Source organism: Phalacrocorax carbo, chromosome 10, assembly GCF_963921805.1.
Source record: "Phalacrocorax carbo chromosome 10, bPhaCar2.1, whole genome shotgun sequence".
In the NCBI taxonomy this organism is placed as follows: Eukaryota; Metazoa; Chordata; class Aves; order Suliformes; family Phalacrocoracidae; genus Phalacrocorax; species Phalacrocorax carbo.
The window spans coordinates 120,347-148,321 of record NC_087522.1 but is presented as its reverse complement, the minus strand read 5'-3'; the positions used below and the strand labels follow the sequence as shown (position 1 = coordinate 148,321).

The 27,975-nt window shown below is 39.8% G+C and overlaps 1 protein-coding gene across 12 annotated transcripts in view; it reads left to right on the top strand.

Annotated features, from left to right (window-relative positions):
* The window catches only part of UNKL (unk like zinc finger), a 59,680-nt gene that overhangs the window by 22,351 nt on the left and 9,354 nt on the right, over positions 1–27,975 (top strand). For 5 of the 12 annotated variants that reach the window (XM_064461240.1, XM_064461246.1, XM_064461249.1 and 2 more), the window contains 8 exons: positions 1,473–1,627; positions 13,753–13,941; positions 15,693–15,791; positions 16,107–16,169; positions 16,716–16,881; positions 21,733–21,825; positions 26,427–26,657; positions 27,330–27,532. In XM_064461240.1, the coding sequence (XP_064317310.1) occupies positions 1,473–1,627; positions 13,753–13,941; positions 15,693–15,791; positions 16,107–16,169; positions 16,716–16,881; positions 21,733–21,825; positions 26,427–26,657; positions 27,330–27,532 (1,199 nt within the window). Of the gene's footprint in view, positions 1–1,472; positions 1,628–2,407; positions 9,865–13,752; positions 13,942–15,692; positions 15,792–16,106; positions 16,170–16,715; positions 16,882–21,732; positions 21,826–26,426; positions 26,658–27,329; positions 27,533–27,975 lie in introns of those variants that run through there. The other 7 variants (XM_064461248.1, XM_064461250.1, XM_064461251.1 and 4 more) reach the window with 6 other exon arrangements.

The following is a 27,975-nucleotide window of genomic DNA, read 5'->3' as shown; positions in this document are numbered from 1 at the left end:
GTCAGGTGAAAAAAGCTAACGAAGATTTAAGAGAGTGCATGAGTCGGGTAGTGCTTTTCCTAGGACAGTGTGAGGGTTGACAGGGCTTGCTCTGGGCAATCAGCTATGCAATGAGATGATATGTAGTGAAAGCAAGAGACAGTTACAAAAAGTCAGCACATCTGTTTCTGCGTACCCACTCTGCACTCGTTCTGTAGGAGGAACAGCAGGGGTCTAGTGACATAATCTTTGCAACCCCTATGGTTTCTTTTTCCTTTTCTTTTTTCTGGATGTGGCTGGACTGGACTTGTGTGTATAGTGGTACTTACTAGTAGCTTTTTCCTTTCTCTTTTGTGAGCCACATCCCTATCTCTGTGATTTATACAATAGTGGAAATATTTGGTAAAGCATTGGACTGTGTAGTAAGAAGGCCACAGAGTTGTGATAAATCAAATGCTAGATAGAAAAAACCCACATCATTAGAAACAATCCTCAGCTATGCTATCTCCACTGGAGAAAGGTGCCTACATATCTCATACTCCTGTTTCCTCCTATGGCTTGTACTTTCATACACTCTGTCAGAACTACTTATTGTTTCTAGTAGAGAGAAATGTTTAAATTTTATTTTTAAATGTAGTTTCTCATTACCTCTTCAGAAATGCAGTAGTGGCTAGAGATGAAAAAAATCTTGCCATACTTGTAGAATTTATTAAGAGATTTTGTTTTCAGTCCTGACTTCCTTACTTTGATGTCTTGTGTGCATGGATTATGAGGTGAGGAATGTTATTAACTGTAATTGTTTACTATAGTAAATATGATTTTGCTAACTCATCATTTGCCTGTAAATCTAGAAGTCTAAATCTCCTTAATATATTGCACATTTAAAGAATCAAATATCTAAGGTGTTTAATAGTTTAACAAAGTAGCCTATGGAGAATTGCAAAGTAATTGTTCGGTCACCTGGAGCTGAATTTTCTGGTATGAAAATTAAAAAGTCATTGGTCACAATTTACATATTAGTTAATAATGAACTTTCTCAAAGGTTATTGTTCCTTTTTAAGTTAAATAGTACAAGTCAGTTGGTTCTGGACTGGAAAAAGAAAACAAAGAACCCTGTAATTATGATGTCATTGTTACCTTTCCAGTCAGGATTTCTAAAAATGTTGTTTTTAAACCCTGTGTAATAGAGATTCTGGAAAATAAACCAAAATCTATAATACTCTAAATATATGAATCTCAGTCTACCTCCCACCAGTCTTTGATGGAGAAAGTATATGAGAGTGTCACATTTGTTAGTAGCTGCAAATACATAATGGTGAATTATATTATTCTTGCATTGCCTTTATGCTTATATTTAAAGAAAAAGAGATTTCTTGTGTGTGATTGATGTTTCCATGTAACAGGTGCTGTGTTTGGTACTAGGTATGTAATTGTTAAATTCACACAGCTAAGTATCGAATCTGTGTGTAATTTGTTGGGGATTCCTTCAACAGAGGACACCATGAATGTAGTCATACTGCAAACTGGTTGTCAATCAAAGCCAGGCGCTCACCTGTTTTCAACAGACAGCATAGGAATTGCAAATGAATGGAGCAGCAGTCTTAACTCCACAAACAGCCTTACAAATAGCAGTGGGCAGTCTGGAAATGTAAGTGTAAATAATTCTGGAAAAGTTACTAATAATAATCACTGTGCCAATATATAATGTTTATTTTACTTATTAAATGTCTGCTTTTTATTTCTTTGTACTTCAGCAAAAGAGAAAAAAACCCCACATCTATAGTAAATGTCAGGCAGTAATATTTAACTGGTACTATAAGGCTAAATGGAATGTCTGCCCTTGGGACCAGATTTAACTATGTATTATTTGTGTTTTCTGTTCTTGTTTTTTGTCTTTAGATGCAATATTTTGAATGTCAAGGTGAGGAACATTATTGTTAATCAAATATACAACTGCAGGACAGCTTAATTTATATATGTCTCTTTTTTCTATAGGAAAGGTTTCATTCATGGAACATCTTGCCCGACACCAGCCTCTTCTCTGCCCTGATTTATTAACAGTTAGGAATGAATTGATGTCCTTCCTGAACATGCTTTATACTTAAAGCTTCTTACTGTGGTGCAGTACAGGCAGTGTGTTTGGTAGTAGGGAGGTGTTTGATCACAAGGGTGATAAATATATTTTATATTAGCAAATTTTATCAGTTAAGGATGGGGGAGAGAAAGGAGAAATGTATACTGCAGAGCTTTTTTAATCTTGCTTTTAGTATCAGTTGGAATAGATCCTTTTGTTAGGTTTTATGTTTGTTGCAAAATAATATATAAAGGTAGTGACATCTCTCTTGTTCTTTCCTGACTTGGTGGCGTTCTTACTTCACTTGCACTGCACAGTCATAAGTAAGTACGTATTTATTCCCAGAATTTTGACATCTAGCTTTCTAGCACCGTTGACTTATACTGTTTGGTTAGAAACCAGATAAAAGGCCATATTTTAAATAATGTTTAAGAGGACTTGCCAATAAACAGTGCAGTTATTAAAACCCACAGGCTTCTTTCATGTAGCTTCTTCATATTGCTGTTCTGTAGTTTGAGAATAGAGATACCAATATGACTACATTTTATCTTAGGTTCCCAGTGCAGGAGTCTGCTTCTGTATATGAAAGGTTCTGAGAGAGAGTATGCCTTTTTATTTTGGAAGGGAATTTTATTGTTGCTAAGGATCTGAGGCTTTCAGGAGAGATGCATAAAAGCATCTCTTCTCCCAGAAGCTTCTTAGCCTTTCATGAGTGATTTAGGTACGGCTGAAAACACTAAGTATTCTAATATGCCTTCCAGCTATGGGGAATCTTCCTCCCCACATACATACATTTTTCTGTTAGTTGTTATGAGTCTCATGAACATTGTATACATTTTCCATTCCATGCTCAGTGAGTCTCTGCCTGTACTACTGTTCAAGTGTGAAAATGGAAAAGTTGACCCTACTCCCTTCCCTGTACTTTCTACTTGAATTTCCTTCCAAGTGGCCACCTTTTTCTGATGTCTGGCAAAATGTTCTGTCTTTCTTTCACCTGACTGCTTACCTGCAGCATTGTTTGATGCACTTCCATTATTTGTTTTTCTGAATATTCAGTTCCTGATTTTTCATTAGCAGGTTGGTCTTCTGTTTTTCCACATTTAATTCTTGAGTTTTGTTGCTTGCTTGCTTTCACCTTCTCCATCTGCTGTAAACTGCTTAATTTTAGTATTTAAGTAGTCAGTCTGTTTCCTCCCTCTCCCCATCATAAGTATCCCACCAACTTATTTACGTTTGTGGTTTGTGTTTTTCTCTCTGTTCCAATAAGCTGTCTGTCTGTCCCCTCTTTCGTCATAATTCTTGTCACTGTCAGACACTCACCCTGAGTAAACTTAATTTTAGGGGTTTTTGTCATGATGAAATTAGACTTTCTAGGCTTCTCTTCCTTTGTGCCTTCAAAAGAAAATCTCACTATTCATCTTCCAAAACTTCTTTCACATATCCTGTTATGGTATGCTGGGAGAGTATCCTACTGTTTTATTTGCTTCTAGAGGAAAAGGATGATGTAGTACTTGAGACACCTAAATTCACTTCTCTGCTCGATCATAAGATTCCTCTTCGACTGTAAGCAAGTGGTTTAGGTCCCCATTTCTACAATGTGGTGATACTATTGCCCTATCTATAAAAATTATTGGAAGAATGAGTCTGTTAAGATTCTGTATGATCCATGTTGATGGTGAGGGAGGCTGTGTTAACTGTTTTAAATAGATACCTTCTTATCTCACCTATACTGTATTCTTATGACTTCATCTAAGTTGCCTTGTCAATTGGACTGTCATCAGTCATTCCTCTGCTGTATCTTCCCTTAACATTTCAGTCAGGAAATAATCTACTCTTCAGATTTTTTTGGTAAGTGTGAGTTCAGTTTCCATGGAGGGCTTCTACATCTATGTTTCTTTACCTTTATGTTCTGCCTTCTGGTTTGAAGCACCTAACATTATACTTTTGTCAGTCCCTTTACCTGATCTTTGATAGTACTGTTTTTCTTGCCTGAGCCAGCAGTGTGCTCAGGCGGCCAAGGCGGCCAATGGCATCCTGGCTTGTATCAGGAATAGTGTGGCCAGCAGGAGCAGGGAGGTGGTAGTGCCCCTGTACTCAGCACAGGTGAGGCCTCACCTCAAGTACTGTGTGCAGTTTTCAGCCCCTCACTACAACAAGGACATCGAGGTGCTGGAGCATGTCCAAAGAAGGGCAATGAAGTTGGCGAAGTACCTAGAGAACAAGTCTTATGAGGAGAGGTTGAGGGAGCTGGGGTTGTTTAGTCTGGAGAAGAGGAGGCTGAGGGAAACCTTATTGCTGTCTACAACTACCTGAAAGGAGGTTGTAGCAAGGCAGGGGTTGGACTCTTCTCCCTAGTAACAAGCAATAGGATGAGAGGAAATGGCCTCAAGCTGCACCAGGGGAAGTTTAGGTTGGATATTAGGAAAAAATTCTTCACTGAAAGGGTTGTCAAGCATTGGAACAGGCTGCCCAGGGAGGTGGTTGAGTCTCCATGCCTAGAGGTATTTAAAAGAAGGGTAGACATGGTGCTTGAGGATATAGTTTAGTGGTGGACTTGGCAGTAATAGGTTAGCGGTTGGACTCGATGATCTTAAGGGTCTTTTCCAACCTTAACAATTCTATGATTCTGTGATTCTCCAGTCTGTCTTTGCTGTTCCCTTTGCTTTATACTCGACGAGTTGTATCATCTTAATGCACTTAACCTCCACAGTGCAGTTTACCCAATGTGATAGAGTATTTCCCTTGGTTGTAATTTTTCATTTCAATTAGTACTACTTTTTTCTCCACACATGCCATCACCTCTTATCTTTCTTTTTGTTGTGTTGCTCTAGCAAGTCCTAGGTTGGCTTTCTTGGCATTCTCATATTGCATCAGAGCTGTGAAATGCCTTAAGTAAGATTTGGAGTCTTTGTATGCACTGTAGCAAGAAATTCACTTATCCTTTTCCCAGCCCTATGTGTCTTCTTGAGGAGCTGCATTTACACCAGCAACTTTTACTTTCAGCTCTTACTGCTTGTTCTTAACAATTACTACTCTTTTGTGCTCTGTTCAGTGTCATTTAATTGCCAGAAGGAGCACTCCTTTTTACTCATTCTCCTACTGCTCCTTTTTCAATGACATAAATTTCTTTTCTTTCACTGTTTATTTAACTTTAAGAGTCTCTTCCATATAGTTTATTCTGTTGCACGGGTAAAATTCATATATCTGAACTCCTTGGTTATGGGAAATGATAGCAGACTAGGTTTCTTGAATATTTCTGTTCATTCAAGTTGAAATAGCTTGATCCATGTTTCAAATACGTTGCTTGCACCATTTAAACTTTCATGCCCTACTTGGTTAATGAAGTTGGTTATGTTACCACTTCTTCACGTTTACTCATATTTCCATTACTCCTTGCATGTCCTTCCATGACTCTTCAGCTATGTAGTGTTTCATCATCCAATATCTGTGCACCCTTTTTTTTCTCAGTCATTTTTGCTATCTACCCTTTTCCTCAGTCACCTTTGCCAAAATAATCTCTCTGCATGGCATGCACTCCTCTACATCCCATACATATCCATCATTCTCAGCCATAAGCTTCTGCCTTACCTGAATTTCATTGCTTCATTTCAGCTGTTCTCATTTATATCCTGAAAATTTATTGCAATTCAGTGTACGTGAATGGTCTTCTCCTATGTCTGTTTTTCTCATACTGCCATGAGAGTTGGATTAACTAGGCTGTCTCGGTGCATACAACCATAGCCACAGTTGCTGCTTTATATGCTTTCACTAGCTGGTTGATTAGCTTTTCAGTGTTGTTATATGAATACAAAATGTATATTCTCTTAAGCAGCTTTAAAGCCACAAAATGTCAAGAATCTTATAATCTCTCCTTAAAACACACTCAGCTCACACTTTAGAATTATACTGCTGATCTTCTCCATGCATCAAGTCTCTTTGTTACTGGTACATAACTGCAGTTAGGTGATGATACAGAGCAAAGGCCTAGCTGTATGATAAAATTTGTCTGTAAATAGGGAAAAAAGGAAGACCAGGGGAACTACAGGAAGTCAGTATGTCTGAACCCGGCAAGATCACAGAACAGATCCTCCTGGAAACTGTGCTAAGTCACATGGAAAATAAGGTGGTGATTGGTGATAGCCAACATGGCTTCACTAAGGGCAAATTGTGCCTGACAAATTTGCTGGCCTTCTACAACAGGGTTACAGAGTTCGTGGATAAGGGAAGAGCAACTGACATCATCTACTTGGACTTGTGCAAAGCGTTTGATGCTGGCCCACATGACATCCTTGTCTCTAAATTGGAGAGACATGAATTTGGCAGACAACTCAGTGAATAAGGAATTGGCTGGATTGTCGCACTCGAAGAGTTGCAGTCAATGGCTCGATGTTCAAGCGGAGACTAGTGATGAGTGGTGTTCCTCAGGGATCTGTATTGGAACCAGCACTGTTTAATTAATGACTTTGTTGGTGACATGGACAGTGGGATTGAGTGCACTCTCAGCAGGTTTGCCAATGACACCAAGCTGCGTGGTGCAGTCAACATGCTGGAGGGAAGGGATGCCATCCAGAGGGACCTTGACAGGTTTGAGAGGTGGGCCTGTGCAAACCTCATGAAGTTCAAGAAGGCCAAATGCAAGGTCCTGCACATGGGTCAGGGCAATCCCAAGCACAAACACAGGCTGGGTGGAGAACGGCTGCTCTTCAGCAGCCCCAGGGAGAAGGATTTGGGGGTGTTGGTTGATGAGAAGCTCAACATTACCTGGCAATGTGTGCTTGCAGCCCAGAAAGCTAACATATCAAAAGAAGCATGACCAGCAGGTCAAGGGAGGTGATTCTCCCCCTCTACTCCACTCTTGTGAGACCCCACCTGAAGTACTGTGTTTTGTGGTTTAGCCCCAGCCAGCAACTAAGCCCCACACAGCCGCTGGCTCACTCCCCCGCAGCGGGATAGGAGAGAGAATCAAATCAGAAGGGTAAAAGTGAGAAAACTCATGGGTAGAGGTAAAGACAGTTTAATAGGTAAAGCAAAACAGTAATAGTAATAATAATAATAAAAATAATAATGTCATGAAAAGGAAAAGCAAAAGTTGCATGCGCAAGGAAAACAAAACAAGGAATTCACACACTATTTACCATCGGCAGACAGGTGTTGAGCCGTCTCCAGGAAAGCAGGGCTCTATCACACGTAATGGTTACTTGGGAAGACAAATGCCATAACTCTGACCACCCCCCCTTCCTTCTTCTTCCCCTGCTTTATATGCGGAGCGTGACATCATATGGTATGGAATATCCCTTTAATCAGTTTTGGATCAACTGCCTTGGCTGTGCCCCCTCCCTTCCCACTTCTTGTGCCTCTGGCAGAGCATGGGAAGCTGAAAAAGTCCTTGACTAGTACAGGCGCTACTCAGGGACACTTAGCTGCTACTTAACGACAACTAAAACCTTAATGTACCATCAGCACTATTCACAAAACACACTATACCAGCTACAGTGCAGAAAATTAACGCTATCCCAACCAAAACCAGCACATGTGTTCAGTTCTGGGGCCCCCAACATAGGAAGGACATGGACTTGGAGTGAATACAGAGGAGGGCTACGAAGATGATCAAAGGGCTGAAGCACCTTACCTGTGAAGACAGGCTGAGCAAGTTGGGGTTGTTCAGCCTGGAGAAGAGAAGGCTGCAGGGAGACTTTATAGCGGCCTTCCAGTACCTGAAGGGGACCTACAAAAAAGCTGGAGAGGGACTTTTTACAAGGGCATGTAGTGATAGGACAAGGCGTAATGGCTCTAAACTGAAAGAGGGTAGATTTAGATGAGATATAAGGAAGAAACCCTTCACTCTGAGGATGGTGAGGCACTGGAATGGGTTGCCCAGAGAGGTTGTGGATGCCCATCCCTTGAAGTGTTCAAGGCCAGGTTGGATGGGGCTTTTGAGCATCCTGGTCTAGTGGAAGGTGTCCCTGCCCATGGCAGGGGAGGTGGAACTGGATGATCTTTAAGGTCTCTTCCAACCCAAACCATTCTGTGATTCTATGAAATATTGTTCAAGTCTGTGGCATTCCAAAACTAATAGGAAAACTTGCTGTTTATTCTGGAGGTGAAATAGGAGCTACATCAAAGATTAATTACATTTATCAGTTACAGAATATGTTAGCCCTTCTAGGCTCAGAGCAATAAATCGCAGTTTTGTTTCGAAGTGTAAAAGGATTGAAATGTTGGCCATGATATCATTATGCCCAGAGTCCATTATGAGATTGAATTGAATAAGACTGAATATTTGCATAGGATATATGTTGATAACAGTGGATGAAGATAGGTTAACCAGCACCATCTTTGTTTTACCAAGTTTATCAAAGATGTGTAAATATTTGATAACACGTTTGAGTTAGCACAGTTAAGAAGTCAGTGCTTGTCAGCACAGTCGCAGTAAACTTTATGTGCCTATAAAGCTCATCCTGATTGTAGACACAGTGCTAACATTCTGCTGCCTTCATTAAGCCTCAGATTGTCTCTTTTACTTCATAACTAAGATGGCTTGACCACGTGCACACTATCAGTTACCACACTAATTTGATAAATAATAGTTTTATTAAGTTGTGATAATGCAACTGAGTGTGGTTACATGTGCATAGTCTAAGATTGAACAATGGTGATGAATCCGCTTCCTTTACTGTGGAATTAGTGTACTGAGACAGTGAGGGACGTAGGCAGGAAATAAGTTACTTGAGAGCAAAATTAGTTTTACAGCTTAATTAAAAATACCTATGTGTTTCCTATTCCTGTCATCTTCCCCTCGACCCCCCACAAATGTAGGCAATTTAACAGTACATTTAAAGCCACAAAATGTAACGTGAATCAAGAAACTCAAGAAGCTGCTATTTTCGTAGGAATTGTAATTAGTTTTATAGGTACATGTTTCCTCATTTTCTTTGTAGATATCCAGCTGTAAGCAAAGGCCTCAAGTAGGCAAGAACCAAGGGAAAGAATATCACTTGTTCTACATGCTCTTTTTCTAAGCAATTTAGCTGTAGTGAAGAACAATGTCAAATGATTTCTTCATAAGAATCTAAGAGGCCAAGGTCTTTGTGGTTACAACATTATGAGGATGTGACCTTGTTAAAGCAAGGTAGGCATCTTTTGACAGAGTTTTTTGACAGAAATGTTCAGGCATCCTCCAATCGCCTTGAGCAAAGATGCAAAATTGAAAAGCTGTTATTTTGTAACCTCTGTCAAAGTGAGAGGTAATCTGAACTGTATCCAGCTGCAGTGTTCAGTTAAGCTTAAAAATGAATCTGCGGAGATTTACAGCTGAGCCTCTGTAAAGTAAGGAATGTCACCAAGTACTGGTCTTAAATTAAAGTAGACTCTAAATCCTTAGAGGTTGAATTTTGTCCTTCCTGTGCTTATGTCTTTCACTACACAGCACAGCAGATTTCAGTTTTTAGGAGGGATGTGTCCCTGAAGAATACTTACATCTGTTGGGTGTCTATCCCACACTCATCAAATCAAATGCCACAAATGTTAAGCTGTATTTGTCGAGCAGTTTCCAAAGATCATGCTGAAGGCTTCCTCCAGAGTTGAGGCAACTGTATGAATTCTAGCTTCTGTTGCTTGAGCTTTTGTCTTAAGAAAGAAGAAAAAGCAAAAAAAAACCCCAAAACAAAAACCCAAAACAAAGCCAAAAAAAGACCCAAAAAACAACTGGCAATTGGCACTAGATTTTCCTAGCATCAGTAGTGCTGAGGACATCGCTGTTCATGTCAACTTTGTTACCAAAATGTAAATTCTGCAGCACCAAGGAACAAAAAGTAAGCATCTATGGTTTCCTTTCCCCCTCCTTGCACTCTTTTTCTCTCTAATACTAATATCACATTCATTTTATGTTAGTACTGACATTTGGCTTCATGTTAACTGTGAATCACAAGTCCTTTGATACAAAATACATGTTTGCTCACCGTCTTGGCATCAGTACTGCACTAAGTTGTATGGCTGTTTCTAGTTATGGGCTTGTTGTCATTGCTCAGATGTTCTTTGTATCTTACTCTGTGCAAAGAGCATGAGAGATACAGGAGCAGTGGTCTTGCAGGTATACTGTAGCAAGACATAAGGGATGAACAAATATCTGAGAATAAATTATTTCTTGTCATGTGAGTGGCCATGTAACTTACCATGGTTTCTCTGTGGAGTCCACCCAGCCTTGACTTGTAGAGGAGGTGCTTGTTACAAGCCTGTGCAAAAAGGATGAGGGTCGTGATCAGTGTTGACATTTAGGGCTGGAACATCTTCACCAGACCTGGAGTGTCTCAGAGAGGGAAGGGGGGTGGTCTGAAAAATCCTCCGTTTAATTCCTCTGCCTCAAGAATTATCTTTTGATGACCCTAGATAATGACCAGGATTAGGTATTCTCCCTAAATATAATCTTCTCTTGCCTTTTTTGATAACAGGATATTAGTCTGGGTCTAAGCCAACAGGGCATTTCTTATGTTCTTATTAGGTGGATAAACATACAGTAAAGGCACAGACAGGAGATAGAGAGGAATAAATTCTAAATAATAACTTCAGACCCAAAAGAGTGGTTTTTGTATGTGCTTGCCCTGTAAATTCAGGCTAGGTTTGAAACTTTTTTTTCCTTGCTTGTACATTTAACCTACTGTGGATATTATGTGACCCATTTTCTTTGTCTGCTTTGTTTGCATTAGTTCTTTGTATTTTCTTTGCAAATTGAGTCATGCAAAATTTGTGGCACTGTGTAATCCAGTTATTAAAATTTCTATTTTCTGAAAAATACAAAAGACAGAGTAGAGACTCTCTGTCTATTGTCATCCTGGTGGACCCTTCAGAGATTAAGACCAAAAGCCTAAAGATGAATGTAATCAGATAACACTGCCTGCATCCTAGGAGGTTGAGCAATTGTTTTAGTTTATTTTAGTTTTTCAGAGCAAAACTACACAAAATTGTAAGCTTTTAATGCTTCCAGCGCTATATATACGTTAATGCCACCACTGATACCTACTGTAGCCAGAAGGATTACATGAGTGGCACCTTATGGTCTGATTTAATGGTCTACGTACCTGATATCATCTGATCTTGACCAGTAACATTGTACCTCAAGCCCCAGTACTTCTGGGCAAACAAGGGCATTGTTCCCCGCTTATGGCTCTGTTACCTGCAGGTAGCTTTCCAGCACAAGTAATCCATAATGGCTATCTTCCTCCCTCTTCCCCTAGTGTTCATTAGGTCACACCGTAGGGGAGCAACCATGATGTACATCTTCCTGTGTCAGCAAAATAATCTATGTTGCCTGCCTAGCTGAAAGAGTGGACATGAAATATGCATCTGAGAAACATTCTGTGCAGTTTAGGGAACTCACCATTAAATTGAGTCAGTAGCTTATATAAATTAGTATCTTACTGCAGGTGTTAGTCTGCCTTCACTGTCTAATATTTTATCTTACATATTTTTGTGCTGCATTAAGCAGCCTTGTGCTACCAGAAGTATGTTTTGAAGTGTACTTACAAGATGTAACTATGTTATTCATTAAAAGTTTTCAAAATGTTTTGATACGGAACTGAATACCTTAGAACAATTTTATCGACCAAAAAAAATATTTTTTTATTTCCCTTAAGAACAATGGGCTTTTTCCTGGCAGTGTCCTTTTATTCTCTTCTTCTCTCTAGCATAAAGAAAGGATTTCAGTATTTTAGAGCTTAAAAAAAGGTGCAAACTTAGTGTCGCCGTGCACAGGGACAATCCTCAGTTTTGGATTTATAGTACAGAAAGAGAAATGTCACATGTTGTAGCAAGCTTGTGGTCAAAACATGAATTCTTCAGCCTTTGACTTCAGAAGGAATTTTGTCTGAGTAAACCTTGGCTACCAATTTAATTATTTTTGCTGTGGTGCCCAGTCTTCTACTTTGTCAGCCCTCAGGGTATATGTAAATCTCAGACTGTTGTGTAAAGAAGCTGTCTCTGGATTTCAGAAGCAATCTAATTACAGAACTCCAAACAGATAAGGTTCATGACAGGAGATTTTCTGTAGGGAAAGGAGTGAGTGAATGCACAGGTAATAATCTTCAGCGAGTAAATGGCTTACATCTGTTGGAGGTGGTTTTTTTCTGTTCTGAGAAGGGTAGTGAAGCTGGGGGGAAGGGTCTGGAGAGCAAGTCTGATGAGGAGCAGCTGAGGGAACTGGGGTTGTTTAGTCTGGAGAAGAGGAGGCTGAAAGGAGATTGTAGTGAGGTGGGTGTTGGTCTCTTCTCCCAAGTAACTAGCGATAGGAGGAGAAGAAATGGCCTCAAGTTGCATCAGGGGAGGTTTAGATTGGGTATTAGGAAAAATGTCTTTACTGCAAGAGTGGTCAGGCATTGGAACAGGCTGCCCAGAGGGGCGGTAGAGTCACCATCCCTAGAGGTGTTAAAAAAACGTGTAGATGTGGCACTTCGGGACATAGTTTAGGAGGTGCGGTAGTGTTGGGTTGACGGTTGGACTTGATGATCTTGGAGGTCTTTTCCAACCTCAGTGATTCTGTGACCTCATCTAGGTTCATGTCTGTCCTCTACCTGATTTACAGGAATTTGAATCTGAAATTCCTGCTGCTCAGGAGGGACATTTTGAGGCTATACTATTCTGGGGAGAGAGGTGTCTCCTGTTAAAATCCTGATTTCCTTTAAAATACTTGCACATTTTCTGGAGCATAGACTAAAATTAAAGGTTAATTGTGGATTGTGTTCCAAAACAAGCGCGGGAGGGATTGAAAACTCTATCATCACTGAGTGTTCTCACCACTGGGCTGTTACGCATAAATGTAGGATGCAACTATTTCCATACCACCTTTGTGAATCTAGTTATAACTCTAGTTTAAGGAAATTGAACAGTTTGCTTAAAAAATGTAGAAACGTGCATGGCCCACAATTCCACTTAAGCATATTATTGTAGGATGCTGACACCTGAGTTCATAAATTTGAGGTTGATCAGAATTGTACTTTTAGCAGAAAAATGTCAAGACCTACTACTTACAGATTGTACCTTCAGCTTAAGCCTTTTACTGTATAAGCTTAAAACGCTCTGGGAAATGTATAGCAGGTATAAAAAATTATAAATTCAGTAATGTTTTTAAATATTAATATGTTTATTAACCAATAAACATTTCAATATTTAAGAATCTCAGAAAAAAGCCCTTTGAGATTTACAAACAAGCATTGAGATGCCTTTTGCCAAGATTCTATATGTCTGTCTTTTTGAACTCCATGGCTTGATCCAGATGAGCTCTTTTAAAAGAGTGAAATGTTGTGTAATGCTTGCATTAAAATGCAAATTAAGAAATATATGAATGAATGGAAATTAGGGTTGTCAGAAAGCAAGTATTCCTTTACTGTTAATTAATGTCCATTAAGTGGAGTAATCTCTGCCTGTGATTAACTTTGTGCATAGGGACCAAACAAGGCTATATTCTGGTGTGTACAAATGCATCTCCTTTTGAAGTCTGTGTATTTACAATAGCTCCATGTTAATTTGTCATCTGCTACTTTTTTAGCTAATACCAAAAATATATTCAAATAAACCAAAGTTAGTATTGGATTTACATAAGACTGAAATTAATTTGTAATTTCAAGTGATTGTGTTACAGAGGGAGGCTATAGCTGTAAACATAAAAAATATCATAGAGTATATTAGACACTCTTTTCTGTCTTCTACAGATTTCCTGTTCTTCAAGTCCAACTGTAACATCAAGTTCTGGTAGCAGTAGTTCTTTATCACCCCTTGGACCTCTTTGTAGACAGAGATCATTAGCAAATGGCGTTTTGTGTTCTGAGTCTAGCACATCAGGTGTTTCTTCACCAACATCTAGCTATCCAAAAGCACCAGGCTTTGAACGAGAAGATCAGGTATGTGAATAATATGGGTCTAGAAGTACAAATGCAATCTTAAGGTAAATTAGATTCAGCAAAAAATGTTGTCTGCCTTGTGTAGCAGCAGTGATTTTTGATAATTTAGAACACAGAGTTTGGAACCCTCTTCTTTAGGGAACTAAACTGCATCAAATTAAGTTGTCACAGGCCAAGAACACTCATGCAAACAGTCACTGCAGCTCAGCTGACATGCAGTAAATTCTAACTTAGCAGAAATGTGATTGTCATTTTAAGCCCGTGTTGCCAAGAACAGAGCAAGCTAATGGAAAACAAAATCATAGCTAGGCTGGGTAGGATTCAGTTTTAATTATTTTGAAAATTGATGGTGAAAAGATGCATTAATTTCTGGCTGTTGATACTATTTCTGAGTTCCAGTCTTTGATTAATTTCAGTCTGTTTCTTCTCCTACCTGCAGCTGCCTCTCTCCTTGGACAAGTTCCTTGCCAAGACAGACATAGATGATAAAATATAACAAGGCTCTTGAAGAGAGGGGGATCTGTAGCATTAGTAATGAGAGGAGTGGTTGAAATTGAAGTTGGTGAGGAGTTAGAATTCTGTAGTCGGGGGTTGGGGAGAAAAAAGGCAGTGCTAGAGACAGTTGAGAGAAGGGAAAACTGATATTTTTCAGGGATATGCAACAGCTCTGTTGGCCTGTGAGAAAAAAGCTGAAAGCCCAGGATTTACCTGTTAAAGCTAAATTTTTCTTGCTCTATTATAATACTAGTCTCAATTTTAAATTGTCAGAAAGGAACTGTTTAAAAAAAGGAGCTCCAATAGCACATTTACGTAAGCTGCAGCCAAGCTGATCAGCCTTCTTGCAAACCTGTGACTTGTCTGAATTGATTACTATAACCTGAGATGCACGGAGAAGTGCAGAATTAAAAGATGGGAAAAGAGTGAAAGGAAGGAAAGTGGGTTTTGTGAATGGTAACTTGTTGTAGGTGATGGCAGGATCATTACTCTAGAGTAAAGTTCTCCGGGCAGATTTGCTTTCTTAGATGTAGAGACAGACTATAGGTTAGAGAGCTAGTCATTGTGACAGGAGGGATTTCCATCTCCCAACATAGGGATCAAGTGATCATTCATCAAATGTCGTGGAAGCAAGGCAGCTACAGTATCAAATGGCTGCTTTCTGGACATGAGGCAGCAATAAATGAGAAATTAGTTAACTATTGGTGAAGATCTATTTTGCTATTTTGGTCACAATTAGTGAGTAGTGTACTGCTACAAAGAATGTGTCTCAGCATCAAAAATGTCATCTGCTTGCCTTTTAGTGGCCACATTGAACCTGCCTAGAGAGAAAGCAGTGATGGACTTCACAATTTATAAAAAAGTATCTAGAGTGGTGGGAGGCATACAAAGAGGGGGGGAGTTATTACTGCTAGGGAGCTTTCACTGCAAGACAGATGAGGAATCTCCCAAGGGAAGGAAGGAACAGGCACAGGATGACTGCTCAAAGGCAGCAGAAAGAACCATTTTTCCTAAGGAGACAGCACCTTGCAGAGTTTACTGCAATTCAGGAAGTCACTGAAAATTATTGGCCTGAAAAGAAAAGAGATCCTTTGATCCTACTCTGCAAGAACACAGTGGGCAAAGAGAAATTGCTTAGAATTCCTTTTTATTTAAGTATGTCTCACTTGTTTCAAAAGTTACCGTATTATGAAATGGTGTTCAAAGAAAATCTGCCCTTATATTTGATTTTTTGTTTGTTTGTTTGTTATTTGTAGCATGGTCACTTTAAGGGAAAATCTAGGCAGTTCCACTCAAACTTTTGGCTACCTCAGGCTTCTATTCCACCAGCCTCTTGGAGAAGTATTCCCCAGCTGGTGAGCATCTGGGACATGTTATTTCTGTCACAGCGTAATGCTAACATGGCTACTCAGTTTTTGGACCAGAAATAACTTGCATGTGCTCAATTATGCATATAAATGGAACAATTGCAACTGCTGTTCCTTTTCCATGTAGATTTACTCTCTGATCATTAAAATTTAATTCTCCGTATGGGACTGCAGTGAGGGAAATGAAGTCAGACTGTTGAAGATACCATTACAGAGATGCGACTGACCCTTGATAAACTAATAGTATATTTTACAGCAATGATTCATTAAGTTAATATATTACAGAGATTTTTCTTCTTTCAGGCAAAGCATCGAAGCTTCCCAACTGAGAATCAGCAGAAAATAAATGAACAAGACAACAAGCAGGTATTGCCAAAAGCTAAACGCTGTAAATATTTTGCCCTTTTTGATAATTTATTACTGCAGTATCAAAGTTATCTGGTGCTTTACAACAGTCTAAGGAAAATTTGTGCCCAGTGACATGACAAGAGGCAACAGGCACAAACTGATGCACAGGAGGTTCAGTCCAAACGTCTAAACATATGGAAATACTTTTTTACTGTGCACATGAGACTGAGCATTGGAATAGGTTGCCCAGAGAGGTTGTGGAGTCTCCCTCCTTGGAGTTAAGCAAAGGCTGTCTGGACATGGTCCTGGGCAGCTGTCTCTAGGTTCTGTGAAAATGTACAATAGATGTGTGCTGCAGGGAGTACCAGGGATTAGAAGAATATGAGGCAATTTGAGGATCCTTTTGATTATAGCGATTCATTCAGAGGGTTCTTATGGATTTCTTTCTGTTTGAATGAAAATAACTACTTTTAAGAACACATTCTCTTTATTTTGTATGTTTGTATGTACATCTCTGTAAGCGTGTTTGTGTGTGTATACATATGTTTGGGTTTTTTTTAACAGAACCATCTCAGTGTTTTTTCAGCGGTTAACCCACTTGCGTCAAGTATAACTTCCAGTTTGGCCTCAAGTGTTGGATCAGACAGTTCATCTCCTACAACTGTCTCTGCTATCAGTGCTAAAGCTCTTCCATTCTATTCTGGCAGTAACACAGTTGAATCAGTAATAGGTAAGTCTTAACATTTAATCTCCGATTGTACATGTTTTGTTGCATTATTCAAGTTCTTGTCTCAATGTAGGTTCAAAGAGCCTATTGGTAAAGACAGTAATGTCGTACACACCTGCTTTATTATATGTAATTAAAAGCAATATCTGAAATTTTATTTAAATGTTTTTACCTGAAATCATTATTTTTCACAAGGTCTCTAGTGTAAGCATAGGAATGAGTGAATGGGACATTTAAACTGGAATTTTGGCATTGGTCTTGGCCAGTGATTTAAAAATGTAAAACCTTTGTAATGCAACCCACTGTGTCACTAGAAGTACTGTCTCAACTTCTGTTGGTGGGCTGATGAGAGTTGACTTTTTTTGGGTGGGCATGGGTGTGGGGGTGTGTGTGTGAGTGTTTGTGGAGGGGTGGGTGGGGGTGGGGGTGTTACCATACCAGGTGCAGTTACAGATCTTACCATGTATGCATGAAAATGGAAGGTTTTTCTTTGGCTTACTGTATATTCTCCAGTCTGGTGATTTCTATGTTCAAGGACAAAATCTTTTGTTTACACTGTGTGGACCAGATCTGAAAGTACTCTTTTCAGTGGTGCCCAACGCCAGGCCAAGGGGCAATGGGCACAAGATGGAACACGGGAAGTTCCAGCTAAACACAATAAAGAACCACTCGCCTGTGCGGGTGCCAGAGCAGGGGCACAGGCTGCCCAGAGAGGCTGTGGGGTCCCTTCCCTGGAGACATTCACACCCTGCCTGGACGTGGTCCTGTGCCCCCTGCTCTGGGGGTGCCTGCTCAAGCAGGGGGTGGGACGGGGTGAGCTCCAGAGGTCCCTTCCAACCCTACCATTCTGTGATTCTGTGTGACACAAAGAGGAGGAGCCCTTGCTTTCTGGGTGCGCAAGGCAGATTCTGGGAAATACTCACTTCCAAAATTTCTGTCATTAGGCCAGAGCATTTCCCATGCTTCCAACCAGCTAGACTGTTTATGTGGAAAGTGGTAAAAGGATATAAATATTTCAGTAATGATTAGACACTGGCATCTTCAAAACTGGTCACAGTACTCCTGCTGTGATCTCACAGGTGCTGGATAGAGGGGAATAATCACTTCCCCCACCCTGCTGGCTGCACTTTTTCTAATGCAGGACAATATGCTGTTAGCTTTTATTGCCACAGAACGTGCTGTACGTATTGTTCATCAGAATTCCTAGATCTTTTTCTGCAGTGCTGCTTTCTGATCATTTGGCCCCCAGCCTGTACTGTTGCAAGGGATTATTCAGCCCCAAGTGCAGAGCTATTGTATTTACCTTTGTTGAACTTCTTGAGGTTTGTATCAGTCCTGTTCTCCAGCCTTTTGAGGTCCTTCTAAACGGCAGTCCTGCCATCGAGTGTATCAGCTGCTCCACTTAATTTAGTGTTATCCACAAACTCATTGAAATTTGTGGCTGTTGAGGTTTATTCAGGAGGCTGTGGCAGGGAATGTTGTGATTCGAAAGATGCTGTCTTTCACATTCTGTGTTGTAAGTCACGTGATCAGGGAGTTGCTGTGATTAGCTGGTGTACTTGAAGCTTTCTGTGTTTAAATCGATGTGTAGCAGCAATCAGGAGACTGCAGACAGTGAGTCAGCACTTCAGCATGGTAAGTTAGGCATTAGCTCTTTTAATTTTGTTAGCAGATCTATGCAGAATGTTAAATGACAGATCTTCTTCTGCAGTCTCACAAGTGTATAGCTTGCTTTACTTAAAGGTTTGTTTGATGATCTGTGTGTTACAACAGAAATTTTATATTATTTTTAAATCTCAGAATTAGAAAGAGCAGAATTTTCGTTTTTATTCTAGGTAAGTAATATAATTTCATCAGCTTTTGGTTCATATTTTAAGATAAACCATGGAATTAAATCACATATTTGTCAAGATAAACATTTCTTCTGGAATAAGTGGAGACTAGTTGGCTGTAACAAGTTACTCATATAATAATAAAAACCACAGTCTAATTTCTGTAAACTAGATGTGGTGCTAATTCTGTATAATTTTCAAATCATGATATACTGAACAAGTGTTCAAAGTTGTTTAAAAAGTTATATGCTACATTTTCCATGTCCCAGTGTGATTATATTATTGCGCATAAGACACTCTTGATTTCTCTGAGTTAGAATATGCCTCTGCTCTCTACAGATGTTTTTCTAAAACAGTTTTCAGTATGCTGTGTTTGTTAACAGTACATGAATTGTAAAATATGTTTCATGTATGTATAAGTTAGTGTACTTTATGGTAACTACATAGATTTTGGATTTTTTTCCTTAAAAGAATTTCATATGGATATAAATTATTTTTGCAGAGTTCTGCTTCATGGATATATAGGAAGGTATTGAAAATAAAGTGCTGTACATAATCTGAATAGAGGGGAAAATTAAGACGTGTAGAACAGAGAATAAATACATAGTGTTCATGTAGGAAGTGGTGGATTGAGGAATCATAAAAAAAAGGGATAGAAAAAGCTGTAGCAAGGGAAGGGGCTAGGTTATTATGGGAAAAGGGGATGAATGGGTTTGGATAAAGGATATGAGGAAATGCAGGAGAATTACATTAGCAAGGGCTGAGGAAGCTTTGTCAGACAGTGGGGTCTGTAGCCCTTTCTGTGACCCTTTATCTTGATCCCACAGGGAGCTCCCTGATCAATAGTCCCCAAGAGCTGGGGAAGAGGAGGGGGCAGGGGAGTTAGGAATATGCATACCAATCAGGTAGAACTAGTATTTAGCATAGAGGCTTGGACAATATGTTGAAAACTGAGGAATGATGGAGCGGAAGAAGATGTATTGTTGCAGTCTACTCCTGCCAGAGTCAAAGCAGATTGGTTGAGTTGTCAGGTTTTGTTCTGGTAAAAAAAAAGAAAGCAGCATAATCTGGGAACATAAAAGCTGCAGGGTGTTTGAAGTCCTCCTGAAAATAAAAAAAAAAAACAACACAAATTTAAAAGAGAATAGAGAAATTAGATAAGCAAAGTGTCAAAGGAGACAGATTTGGAGAGGAATAAATAGGGAATGGGCAGCAGTGAAGATAAATTACTCAAGTGGTAGTAGGGAGAAGGTGGGACCTTAACATGTGGGGACTTCTGCCAGCCTGATACTCCACCCTGTTGTCTGTTAGGTTCTGGGTGGACCTCCCCCAGGAATGTTTTGGTTGCTTCTGTTGCTTTCAATGGGATACTCAAGCATGGGGATTTTGACTGTCTGGGAGACTTGCCTTTCAAGGGAAATTGGTGTCTCTCCATTTGCTTCCCATATATGTTGTGATTTGTCTGTGTTCACTCCCTGCACTCCACTGACTTTCCACCATGTGAGGTGGAATCTGAGAGACCTGGAATGTATCAGAAATTAAGCTTCAAAAATCTAAATAAACAGTAAGGAGATGTGTCAGCCCTCTTGGTGGTAGGGGAGGACAAATGTGGCAGAATAAGTCAAGAACTTACATGAGGAGAACATGACAAGTTCGTGATTTAGTAAAGGTGCAGGCTTAGATTTGATCTAGTATTTAAGCAGTAAGATTTGTCAGCCTCATTGACTTTTGTTCCTGTTTGTCATACTTGCATAGCAGCGTACTGAGCCAGACACTGCAAATAACTTCAAATATTAATAACATCTGGGTGATGTTCAAGCAAAAGCTTGAAAAAAATCAGCTTGTTTCCCTGTTTAAAGATAATGGCAGTGCTACTGATGGGATTTTAAAGCCTCTCTTTTAATGACTGAGAGAATTTTGAATTTTTTTAAAGGAAGTGGAACAGCTTCTGTTGATGAAAGTGGGAGGGACCTCTCCCAGAATATCCTGCAGCATAGTGATGAGAGGTTTGCTGTCACAGGTGGTTTTGTTTTTTTTTTTTTGCACAAAGGATGTTGAGACAAGTTCACATGTGAGAAGATTTATTAGTGGGTTGCATAGCTGATGGCACATAATGGTGAAAATTATTTCCAGATAAATACAGAAACATAAGAAAAGAGAGATAGAAGAAAGGGAACGAGAAGACTGTCCCAGAGGCCAGGTGGGAAAAGAAGTCACAGACAGGGCAGATGAGATCCTCTCGGGCATCCTCTCCAGTGCAGTGGCTGGTTCTCTCCCACATAATGCTTTTCATATATTAACTGTATTATAAACTATATTTTTCATCAAGATTGTCCCAAACTCCTTGTGGGCTCTTCCTGCTTATGATGCAATTAGCGTTAATTGGAGCACTCTTTGGTCAGTGGGTGGTGCTGCTTGCTAATTGGTTGTTGAGCGTCCAAAGATGATATTGGGTCAAAATCAAAAGCTACAATCAGGAGTAGGAGAAGAGGAGAAAGGAGGTGTGATTCTCATGCCAGTGGCAGTCACTTCCCCTGAGAATTTACCATAACAATGCTCTGAGGGTTGGCAGGTGCCAGATGGTGAGCATAACAAGATGGTGAGCATGAGAATAAGAAAGGCAATATACTGCCCCAGAGACTCTGGAAGGCACTACCAAAGCAGTTGGGTGAAAGGGCAAGAGAGGTAGGCTACAGGGTTGCACATAAAAGGCCCTTATCTACATAAAAGGAAAAGGTAGGGAAGGAACAGTGCAGGAATGGGGATCCAAAACCCGGTATGGAAGAGGGACTTTTAGTCTGGGTTTCACACAGCACTTGTGGCCACTCTTAAGACTTGAGTCACTAAATTAGAGGAGGCCATCTCTCTCCTCCTTATTGTATTTTATAGGACTGGCTTAGGTGCCTGTCTCCAAGAGAAGGTTATTGCTAGAAAATTTTTAAAAGCTAGGGTATATCTGTTCAGGCCAAAATGCTCTCTGTGGATCAAGGATAATTCATTGATACAATGCTTTGTTTAACAGGTTCTGCTTTAGATTTGCATTTTAATGACGTGAACGTCGCATCCATAGATAGAGAATTAGAAGATCAAGAAGGCAGTGACCTTGGATTAGCAAGTAAGAGGTCCAATTTGTAAAATTATACTCATTTAAAATATCTATCTTTCTTACCTTCCTGAACTTTTACTCATCAAAATAGTTACAGACAGCAGACTTTGAAGAAAAGTCCTCAGTTTTGTTCCAGCTGTTTAACTTTGTGGTGTAAAGGGATTGCACCTCTATCATCCTGTCTGTATTTTGCAAGGGATCAGTCTGTTAAATGGTTTGGATTTTTTTTTTAACCTGCTTAATGACTTGGGCCCGTTGGCCTGCAGGGATTTACCTTCATTTACAGGAAGGCATTACGCTTGAGCTTGACTGCCCGCGTGTTGAGTGCTGCAAATGTCTGACAGCAGGCAGTATGTGCTGTGGGGATCCACAACTACTTCCATGGTTAGGTGGTTGTGGAGAGGGGCATTGGGGATGGTTCTTGAGGAGAAGGAGCTAGCAACCTTTAGGACCAATACTTGCAAGTTACGGACTTAACTATTTTATTAATCTAACCTGGAAGGAGCAATTGAGTTGAAGGTCTGTTGGGAAGTATTCAGCCATTTGGCCTCTTCTGGGAACGGAGAGGAGAGGAAGACGTAACAAAGGAGAGCAGCGCAGGGAAGAGACAGCAGGGAGGAAGGATGAAGGCAGGGAACATCAAGAAATTAAAATGCCACCTTTTATTTGTGAAAGCAGAAAAGGGAAAATAGTTGAGAGGGGAAAAAAAGAAATACGGGAAGTGAAAACTGAGGAACTGTAATTTCATTTTAATATTTCTTTGAGAGTCATAGATCAAGATAACAGACATATTTTTATAATAATTCCATTTATTTTCTGATACCTGTTTTGCTAGCATTTCTGTGAAGGAGGGCTACAGTGATTATTAAGTTGTTTGCACATATGTATTAAGCTTCCACTTGCGCAAACAAAACTCTGTTCTTGGATGGCAGATATGTTCCTCCCAAGTCCTTCTTGCCCTGTGGCTCTAGATGCAACGGGTAAAACAACTGTAGCTACACCCTAGTGTATTATTGCTGACTGTTGCTCCAAGAAGTAAAGCTTGCACTTAGTGTCTCTATACACTATGCAATTTGTCTTCTTTTATGATAATTATTATATCTTTAGTCCACTGGCTTTAACTAATATACCAATATATTTGATGTTGGAATATGTAAGCTGTCACTGGGCCCGCAGTGGATAGGCTGTGCCCAAGTATTACAGACTCAAGACTTTGTCGTAAGGCATGGAAATAATTTTGACCCAAGTGAACATCAAGTGCCTTCACTCCCTCAGGAAAGCATATACTATAAGCAACTGTAACTTGCTTCTTTTCAGAAATAACACAGATATCCAGAGAGATTCTGCTTCAAACTTTTCCTCCTCCAAGTGCTTCCTTTGCAGTCAACGGGGACAGTTCTAGTCAAGATTGATAATTTTATTGCCCCGGTAGTGCGTGGATACACGAAGCTTCAGAGCAAACACAGATTTCAGGAAAGTCACTTGGTTTGAAGTGGACTTTTTCACTTCATCAGCTCACTTATTTGAAGGTGGGCGGAAGATGCCTCACATGAAGTGACTGGAGACATGCTTCTGTCTTCAGAGCTGAGCAGAGCATTTGGGGAGGCAGTTTACAATCTGTATTTGGTGGTATTGATGTTCTGACATCAAGTAGAACTATGCAGATTATAGCAGTGGCTTCATTATTGATAGCAAGAGCTAGAAGAAATCAGCGCTGGATCACAGTGATTAAGGAGTTTCTTACACCAAATATTAATTTCTGAGATCTTGATAACAGTGCTACAAGCTCTGGTGCCCTTCCCATCTTGCCTGTGTTTTCTCCCAAGGTGGTTCTTTGTTACTGGAGGCTGTATTTGTGTTACCTGTATACTTCAAGTTATTAGGGGATCCATACAGAATGACCCAAAATGTTACAGTCTCAATAGATAGTCATCTAGTTTTATGTAGATTCTCATCAGTAATATTAGTGGGAATATCTTCAGAGGTTTTAAGGCTTTATATTTATTTTTGTTGATTGACTTGTTACAATTTCCTGTCCAGTTACAATACTAACAGGATGTTCCCTCACCAGAACAGTTTACATGTTATCTATTGACATTTTCCATTATTGTTCATTATATTCCCCTTCATACAGACCAGGAAAGAAATAGATATGATGTGCAATTTCAAATTTATTTCTCTGCTAGTGATGCCAGGCTCAAAAATTCTCCTGATGCTATTGTTTGTTTGACTGGTATTTCATTTACTGCCTTGTTCTATGCTGCAGGAATGATTATGCTTCATTGGAAGTACCATGAAGTATGGAACAGGAAGGAAATACTGTAACCAATTTTATTTTTATGTGGAGGATAGTTCATGGAGTATAAACCTGGTGGGTTTGGTGGGTGACCTTGACCTTGGTGGGTAGCCAGACACCCACCCAGCTGCTCTCTCCCTCACCCTCCCCAACAGGATGGGGGACAAAATAAGATAAAAAAGCTTATGGCTCAAGATAAAGACAGGGAGATCACTTACCAGTTGTTGTCACGGGCAAAACAGACTTGCTTGGGGAAAATTAATTTATTGCCAATTAAAATAGAGCTGGATGGTGAAAAACAAGAGAAAAACTAAAACAACCCACCACCACTTTTTCCCCAGGCTCAACTTCATTCCCAGCTCTTCTACCTCTCTCTTCCCGTCCCAAGTGGCACAGGGGAATGGGTAGTGGTCAGTTAATAACAGTTCCTCGCTGCCACTCCTTTCTCCTCACACTTGTCCCTGCTCCGTCGTGGGTTCTCTCCACAGGCCGCAGTTCCTGTCAGGGTAAAGTGTCCCAGCATGAACTGTGGTTCCTTCAGGCAATATCCACCTGCTCCAGCCTGGTCCTGTCCACAGGCTGCAGGGAAATTCCTGCTTGTACCGTAGTCTCTTCCACAGGGTGCAGGGAAATACCTGTTCCACCGTGTTCTCTTCCAAACCTTCCATGAGCTGCAGGGGAATCTCTGCTCTGGCGACTGGAGCACCTCCTTCCCTTCCTTCTCTCCTGACCTTGGTGTTCGCAGGGCAGTTTCTCATACCTCTTGTTCCCTCCCTCTCTGCTGGTGTGGCATTTTTTTGCCCTTTCTTAAATACGTTCTCCCAGAGGCGTCACCAGTGTGGCTGAAGGGCTCAGCTGTGCCCTGTGGTGGGTCCACCGTCACTGGCTGGAACTGGCTGTGTCTGGCACAGGGCAGCCTGTGGCCTCTCTTGGCCACCCCTGCAGCACAGCCCCACCTGCTACCAAAACCTTACCCCTTAAACTGAAGAAGTGCAGGTAAAATTAATTTGTCAAAATTCAACTGCATTTGAAGAGTACTTTGAGAACCAGAAAGGAGATGGTTCTTCTGCTGCCATTTCGTACAGTGTTTGTTTGGGGGCTTTACTTTGGCTCTTAATTTTAAAAAGAATTCTTACTTGGCCATATGTTTTAACTAAACTCCCTTTACTTTGTTGCGTCCTTGCTCCTCTTGCAAAGAGAAGTGTATGTTTATTGTCTGGTATACTATGTGCATCTGTGGTTATATGTCTGTCCTGTATCTTCCTCACATAGTTGGTCATGAGGCTGACCTTGGTAATGTTTGTTGAGTATTTCAAGATATATTTTTCTGCAGACATTGTGGCAATGCAGCTTATGATGAGCGTCCCTGTCTTTTTGTTTTGAAATACTTCTAAAAGGAATTATGTTTTCTCAGACTACTTTAATTCAGCTGTTTTAAGCAAAACCAGAAAACTAGAATCATGACCCTTGCTTTAAGTATAATCATTTGACTGCTATATGTTTTTAAAGAAAAGGTGATGTCATTTTTAGTTGCCATTCAAACATGTTGACAAATAAAATCTTCACAGTAAATATTGAACTGCTCCTGACCAGGAAAATGCACTGCATCTGTGCATATTTATTTAAGTAATTGCATGATTGAACATCCTTTTTTTAATACTTACTTTTTTATTATTATCATAACTATTTTGGGAAATTATGAACAATGCATTTGTTTGACTAAATTATTATTAATTTAGTAAATTATTAATAATTGTTATTAATTAGGCTGAGGTTGCAACCTCAGTTTTTGTAGAAAGTTAAATACATTTGACATTTAAAATCTACTGAACAAAAGCAAAAGTATGTACAGGATAGAAACAGAGCTATGTCTGATTATTAATGCTGTGGGTGATTTTCAGGATATGTATGTAGTCTCACTTGCTTAATTCTAGTTCACAGATTAAAATAAAACCCCAAATTTTTCTTAGTCCTTTAGGTTTCAGTTTCCCCACTTGTGTTAGTTGTTGGCTGTAAAAGTGCACAAGTCAAATAACTTGATCTGAAAAGTGTTTTCTCTTTCTTTGTAGCTGCAGATGAGGCCAATTCTGTGTAAAGCTACAGATTCTCTTTTCAGGCACTTGGAAAATAACTTTCAAGTGTGCGATTTTAAAAATATTTTTGCAATAGGAGATAAATAAAGTTTTATTTTTTAATGGAAGGTATTTGAATATATAGTTTAATTTACATTTGATACATTTTTCAGAAAAATACTTACAGACAACTGTGTACTGCTGTGGTACTAATCTTTTTTCCCCCCTCAATGCATACATAGGTCAAAGATTACTGGGAAGTTCGGCACCTGTCAATATTCCAGGTTCTCTTGTTCGTTCCTCATCTTTACATTCATCATCATCCCTTTCAACCTCCCCACTCAGTTCTCTTTCACAATCGCTGTCTCAGTCTTTTGTTTCATCCACTACGGCTCCTCACCGCCAGCAGCCTCAGCCATTGAAGACAGAACATAGTATGTTAGGCACCTCAGCCTCTTCTCACAACTCTTTAGGTAAGCAAGTTGAAGGCTGCACTTTGTGTATTGTAAGAGGAAACTCAATGGCAGGTAAAAAATGTTCAGTTCAAGGCTTTGCATGTTTTGTATGACTTAGTCTGGACAACAAAGCCTGGCTATTGTAACTGATAACACTACTGATAATGGAGTTCTGTGTGGTATGTGGGAGAAGGTTCAAGAAGTGAACTTCTGTTCTCTGCGAAGGGAAAAAAAGAATTATTGGAAAAGGAGATATTTACAGAGGTGTTTGAAAGGGGTAAAATAGAGCAGTTGGCATACAGGCAGGAGGAATGCATTTTAGCTGCAGCATTTTGCTAAAGGGAAAATCAAAACAGAGAAAGAGGAAGAATTACAACGATGTACGGGCTGCTAGGAACAAAGCTTTTTGTATATAAATGAATTCCCACTCTTTGTTCTCCTTTTGTGGACTGTACTGTCTTTTATTAAAAGCAGCAAGAAAAAAAAACATGTGATAAGTCCCCTGAATTGCTGTAAATACTGTAAACATTTTCCAGGCGGTCACATTTCTGAAGGTAGTGAAATAATGTTATGAGTCTTGCAGATAAAAGTATAGATTTTGTGTATGTGGCACATCTGTTTTGTTCAGCATGTGAAACGTTTTGCAGCAGTGTGTGCAGAATGATTATTTTTTCTGCCTTTGTTTTACAGGTTTAAATGGTGTTACAGGGAGCATCTGGGACTTTGTAACTGGAAGTTTCTCTCCTAGTCCGTCCCCAGTACTAAGCAGTGCCACAACCCCCTCAATAAATTCAAACACCAGTGGGAATGAACTCAGTCGAGTTAGACAGGAACTCGATGATGCCAAGAGAAAACTAAAACAATGGGAGGAATCTTGGCAACAAGTAAAACAGGTACACTAATTTATGGTAATAGTGAATTTTATATATATATTTTTTAATAAACAAGCAGTTCCTAGTGCTTTTCCTTTTTACATATCTTCTTACCCTTGGCTCCCAAGTTTTATTACAATCTGTCAAAGGAATATTTTTTCCATTCTCAAATTGTTCTAGCAGCATAAATGAAATGGAACTTTTTTAAGGGCGATTCATTTTCTGAAAGTTCATCTGCCTCTCTAGACAGGGACACTTACACATATTCAGGATAGGGTTGAACAGCAATGTATCTTGATGTTTAAGTAACTGAAGACATACATTCCCTCCCATACCTCTTTCAGATGATAAGCATGCAAAAAAATTAGAGGCTTGCCAGCAGCTGTGGTTGTATAGTGTACCTGGACAGTACCTAGCCATCTCAGCAGTCAAACTGAGGTTGTTGATAGCTGCCAGTCTACTGC